At 45.8% G+C, this 6,258-nt stretch overlaps 1 protein-coding gene across 1 annotated transcript in view; it reads right to left on the bottom strand.

Annotated features, from left to right (window-relative positions):
• Nucleotides 1-6,258, bottom strand: part of STMND1 (stathmin domain containing 1) — a 25,801-nt gene that overhangs the window by 11,034 nt on the left and 8,509 nt on the right. The window contains exon 2 of the mRNA XM_006764070.2: nt 481-661. Coding sequence (XP_006764133.1) covers nt 481-661 — 181 coding nt within the window. The remainder of the gene's footprint in view (nt 1-480; nt 662-6,258) is intronic.

Raw genomic sequence — 6,258 nt, 5'->3', positions numbered from 1 at the left:
TTATTTATTCTGTCAAATGTAGAACTTTCCCTTGAAAAAGTGCTAACACGGTGGAGTTTAAAAGAATTTAACCAAAGCTTGTGGAACTTCTATTCCTACGGCCTATTACCAACCACCAATAAGCCTCTTAGTTAAGGGGGAAAAAGATGGTTTAATTACTCCATGACCAGAAGATTCAGGGTTAGCATTATTTACTCACATAATGAAGATTTAAGGCTAAATTCTAATGTCTTAGAGAGGGGGACCTTGGCATTTACAGCACTCTCTGGCCCACAAAGCTGTGATAAAGGGGCCACCAAACACATATTATGAAATACATTTAGAGAAATTGCTAAATTCTAATGTCTTAGAGAGGGGGACCTTGACATTTATAGCACTCCCTGGCCCACAAAACTGTGATAAAGGGGCCACCAAACACATTATGAAATACATTTAGAGAAGCAGTATTTTATGGAGATTAACACGAATGGGGGCTTTTACCTAAATTTATTCTTCTGTTCCTTCCAATAGGAGATGGGGAACTCTCTGGAATGGTTCCGGGTAAGCTTTCCAACTGGACCTGTTTTTCCAGGCCTTCAGGGCCTCCCACAGTGTCCTTGTGCAGGGCAGCCTCAAGCTGGGGTCTGCCGTTCTCCCCAGAATGAGCCACATTCACATCAGCCTAGGAAAAGGGGAAAAAGGAATCGTTTTGTGAGAGTCAAGATTTCTTAGAAAATGGTTTCTTGGAAAATAAAACAATGTAGCAAGACTTGATTTGTGGATGTTTAGCTAACTAGAATTGTGGTAGGCTGAGGAGTACCCAGCGCCCTGCAGATGCTACCTTTAATGGCAGAAGGGCCTTTGCGGATATGATCAAATTAGACCTTGGGATGGCAAGATTATCCTGGATTGTCCAGGTGGACTCAAAATATAATCACCAGGTCCTTATAAGAGGAAGGCAGAGGGAAATCTGACTATGGAGTAGAGGTGATGTGACGACGGAAGCAGAGAACACTTTACAAGGTGCTGTAGGCCCCATGAGGAACTGTATTTAAAGGGCCAGAAGGTTGAGAACCACTGGGGTGGACTCAAAATATAATCACCAGGTTTTTATCAGAGGAAGGCAGAGGGAGATCTGACTATGGAGGAGAGGTGATGTGACGACGGAAACAGAGAACACTTTACAAGGTGCTGTAGGCCAGGCAATGAGGATGGGAAGGGCCACTAGGCAGGGGATGTGGGGGTGCAGCCCTAGACGCTGGAAGAAGCAGGGAAAGTTCCCTCCTCAGAGCCTCTGAAAGAAACCAGCCCTGCTAACCTCCTGACTTCAGCAAGTGGAACTGATTTTGTGCTTCTCACCTCCGGTACTGTGAACATAAAAATATTGTCTTAAGCCACTAGATGTATGTTCATTTGTTATATCAGTAACAGACAACTGATATACAGTCGACCCTTGAATAACACTGGTTTGAACTGTGTGCATCCACTTATACACAGGATTCTTTTTCAATAAATATAGTCAGCCCTCTCTGCATCTGCAGGTTTCGCATTCGTGGATTCAACCAACTATGGATCGAAAACAGTATTTTCAGCACTCCGCTGGGATGAGCAGATTCAGAGTCGGCTCTATGTGTTGTTCTGCATCATTTTATAAAGGGACTTGAGCATCCTCAGATTTTAATATGGGGGTGGGGGAATTGTCCTAGAACCAATCTCTCACGTATAACAAGGGATGACTGTAATTAAGTTTTGGGGGAACTAAAAATTATACATGGATTTTCCACAGCAGGGGCATTGATGGAATCCCCTGATCCCCTGTGCTGTTCGAGGGGCAACTGTAATATCTAATATGAATCTGTCAGGTACAAGCTGTTATGCTGGGCATTCTGAAAGATACAAAAGTAACAAGTTCATAAGCATCAAATGTGAAAAGTAAAGATGCTGCTGTGTAAAACACACACATACACACACACACAAAAAAAACCTAGCTTCATTGTTTTTGCTGATTAAAAAAGTATTACAGCCCTGGCCAGGCAGTTGGTTGTAGCATCGTCCTGATACATCAAGGTCATGGGTTCCATCCTTGGTCAGGGCACATACAAGAATCAATGAATGCAAAAATAAGTGGAGCAACAAATGTCTCTCTTCCTCTCTCTTTCTCTAAAATCAATCAGTAAGATCAGTGGTTCCCAACCGTGGCTGCACATTAGAATCACCTGGGAATCTTTTTAAAATCCTGATTTCTGGGCCTCATCCTCCAGAAATTCTGTTTCTTTGTTACTAATGTTGTGGCCCCACCCCATAACAAAGAAACAGAATTTCCATTTCTGGGCGCCATCCTCCAGAAATTCTGTTTGTTACTAATGTTGTGGCCCCACCCCTTAACAAAGAAACAGAATTCCCGGAGGATGAGGCCCAGAAATCAGGATTTTAAAAATATTCCCAGGTGATTCTAATGTGCAGCCAAGATTGAGAACCACTGAATAAGATTTAAAAAATAAAAATAAAAAGGTAATAGAGTCATAAGAGAAATTGATAACATTTAATGGCAGAGAGTAATCATTTATCTGATTGCGTTGTAGTACATTATGTAACTACTAGAGGCCCGGTGCACAGATTCGTGCATGGGTGGGGTCCCTCAGCCTGGCCTGTGCCTTCTCACAATCTGGGACCCCTGTGGGGGCGGGGGATGCCAGGCTGCCAGGTTTCCGCCTGATCCCCACAGGCTAGGCCTCAGGCCAAAACCCGGCAGTTCGAGATCTCCCTGAGGGATGTAGCAGTGCCCAAGTGGCAGGCGGCTGGGAAGGAGCCCCAGCTGAGGCCAGGCACAGCTCCGCTACGGCTCATACAGCCCCGCTGCACCTGCCACTGGTGTCACCGCTCGGTAGCACTGCCACGGAGGCGGGAAAGGCTCCTGTCACCACAGCTGGCCCCACCCCATAACAAAGAAACAGAATTAATTGAGCATTTCCCTTATTTTTCTTCGTTGACTGTAGAACTATGAAACACTCGACACTGTGGTAGGAAGAATTCCGGAGGATGATGCCCAGAAATCAGGATTTTAAAAAGATTCCCAGGTTATTCTAATGTGCAGCCAAGGTTGAGAACCAGTGCATTAGTCCGAGGCTTGACGTGTCATAGTGACCGGTTGACTGGTTGTTCCAGTTGTTTGGTCGTAACAGTCACTTAGGCTTTTATATATCTAGATATCACAATGTACTTAACCAAATCCTACTGAAGGACACTTAAGTTGTTTCTAACTTATCCATATAACAAACAGTGCTGGCATATCTGTGCATATGTATCAGCCTGAATTCACCCAATCATCCCACAAGGATAAACTCCTAGATGTGGACATGCCGGGTCAAATGATAGGCACATTTTATATCAATAGATGTTTCCAGAGGGCCCTCCATAAACCCAGTGCTGACTTAAAGTACCACCTTCTCCTTTTAAGGATGCCTATTTCTTCCTACCACAGTTCCCCTGCTTGTAAATAGGTCAAAGCACAGTGTGCAAAGGGGCTAAATGTGGCTTAGTACACCACTGATTCCCAAGTGCTGGCTGGTGTCAAGTGTTTCATAGTTTTACAGTCAATGAAGAAAAATAAGGGAAATGCTCAATTAATTCAATTTGAAGAATTGGAATTTATTTTTAGAAGAGGCATATCTTAAATACTAAATCTGTTCAGGAAAACGCTTCTCATATTTCCTCTAACACCATGACCCCCTCTCTCCCAGTGCTGGCTCTTCTTGCATTGCTTGATTTGCAACTTTCCCACTTCTCATCCAATAGAACCTTTTAGATGTTATCAGCCAACCTATTCTCTCATCTAAGACACACACTGAAGAGAGGAAGTCTCTTCATTATCTTAAGGAGAAATAAGAATATAAACATCTTCTACAGAATATTGTCTTCCGGTTATTCTTCTTTATGTCTATGATTTCACTTTTGACCCAAGGGCTGTTCTTCCCTCCACTCCCCCAACCCCCCAACCAAGTCTTCAAAGGGCCTCAGGACTCCGCCCTCCAACCCCTGCCCTCTGTAGCGAGCCCTATAATACTGACAGAAGTCTGTACCTGTTCAGGTGCAGCTGAAGGTGTTAACGAGGAGAATGCTTGAATTGGGTCTTAATGAATGAATTTCTAGTGAGCAAAGAGGAAAGGACATTTTAGACAGAAGGAAAAGCACAGAAAGACAGGGCATGAAACAATATTGTGTGTCCACTATAGCAGAAACAGACTGAAATAGAAAGTGGTAGGTGCTGAAGTGCGGAAGGGAAATCTTTTGTGACAAATAAAGGAGTTTGATTTCATTTTGAGTGCAAGCGTAATCCCTTGCAGGGCTGTCAGATATGACAGTAAAGTAAATGACCACTTGTATTTTTCAGAAAGACCACTCTTGAGTTAGTGCAATGGCAAGAATTGAAGGATGAAGGAAACAAAACAGGGAAGCCAGAACAGTTATTACTAGCCAGGTGAGGATTGATTAAATACCAGCTACGACAGCAACAGTAAAAACGGGGACAACCGGTGGGCCCAGAAATATTAGGAAGGTAGGTGACAGATCTCCATGGGCTTCAGTGTCAATGAGGGAGGTCCCTTCTGGCTCTAAATGAAGATTCTAGGAACTAAACAGAAGGCATTCCTCTTTAAAACAGGAAAAGTAAATAAAAAGCAAGGACACTGGCATGAAACTTGCTATTTCTACAATAAAAACCAGACAACATTTTTTAAACCTATGGACATTTGACCCCTTTCTAGAAGTACTCCAACATCCAAAGCCCCTCAGAGGCGACGTAGGAATCACTAGGTTCTGGTGGCCCCACCACCCTCAGGTCCTCACAGTTCAGTGAGGGGTTCTCCCTGTTGGTAGGGAGACTCACAGCTCCTACCACCCTGTTTACATAACATGATCACTCCAGCTAAGCCAACATCAGCTTGTCGTGTTGAGGATTAATGAGTTCTGTGGCTCAGAACTGCATGGGAAGGTAGGAAAAATCAACCAACTGAACAAACCAAGTAAGCAAACAAAAGCTCTATGGATATGAAATATGAATCGGCACAAGGAGAAAGCCGGAGAGCAGCTATGTACTTTTTCTCTCTCTGTCTGTCTTTCCTTACAGACACAGTTACTACCATGCAGTCCCTGTAGAGTAAGGCCACTCAGGAAAAGTCTTTACAGATAACGTATTATATGTTATTATATTACTAGGGGCCTGGTGCACAAAATTCGTGCACTGGAGGGGGCGCCTTCAGCCTGGCCTGCACTCTCTCGCAGTCTGGGGGCCCTTGGTGATGTCCACTAATAGCTTAGGCCCGCTCCCAGTTGGACATCCTTAGCGCTGCTGTGGAGGCAGGAGAGGCTCCGACCACTGCTGCTGCGCTTGCTAGCCGTGAGCCCAGCTTCTGGCTGAGTGGTGCTCCCCCTGTGGGAGTGCACTGATCATCCAAATGTGTGCACACGCGTGTGTGTACACAGTGTAGGGCAAAAGTAGGTTTACAATTGTGAGTACATGAAACAGTTTATTCTTGCATGAAATTCAAGCAAGAGTAGGCCTTCCTTCCCCCAGCTGCTGGCACCAGCTTCCCTCTGGCACCCAGGACCCAGGCTTCCCTCACAGTGTTGGCTTCATCCAAAAGGACATCTGGTCTAATTAGCATATTATGCTTTTATTATTATAGATTATTTATTAATTAGAAGCTTGGTTCACAAATTTGTGCATGGGTGGGGTCCCTTGGGGTGGCCTGCAGAGATCAGGCCCCGCCACCCTGCCTGGCACCCCACCTTCTGGTGCCGCCCCCTCACCTGCTCCACCATCTCGCCTGCGGGGCGATCGGTTGGAGGCTGGGCCCCCAGCCCGGCTCCCTCAGTGCCTGGGAGCCAGGTGGCAGTCCCTCTCCCCATCGCTGCCACTGGTTGCCATCTGTGGGGTGATCAGCAGGGCAACTGGGTCCCCGCTTGCACCTGCCTTGTCCTGGTACTGCCAGCTTACCTGCTCCATCATCCTGCCGCAGTCCCGCTCTTGTCAGGGACCATCAAAGCTGGCAGCACCTCCACTGCCACCTGCTGCCAGCACCGCGTCGCCAATGCCCGCCATGTTCCACACCACCCCGTGGTGGTCAGCGCACATCATAGCGAGCGGTCGAACTCCCAGTCTCCTGGTCTAACTCCCGGTTGAACGACCGCCCAAGAAGACAATTCGTGTATTAGGCTTTTATTATATAGGATTATTGTATTATTTTCCATATGAACAACTGTCAACCTACTTTTGCCCCC

This window comes from Myotis davidii, unplaced genomic scaffold (genome assembly GCF_000327345.1).
Source record: "Myotis davidii unplaced genomic scaffold, ASM32734v1 scaffold279, whole genome shotgun sequence".
Classification (NCBI taxonomy): domain Eukaryota; kingdom Metazoa; phylum Chordata; class Mammalia; order Chiroptera; family Vespertilionidae; genus Myotis; species Myotis davidii.
Note: the sequence above shows the minus strand (reverse complement) of the source record. Positions and strands in the feature narration are given on the sequence as shown.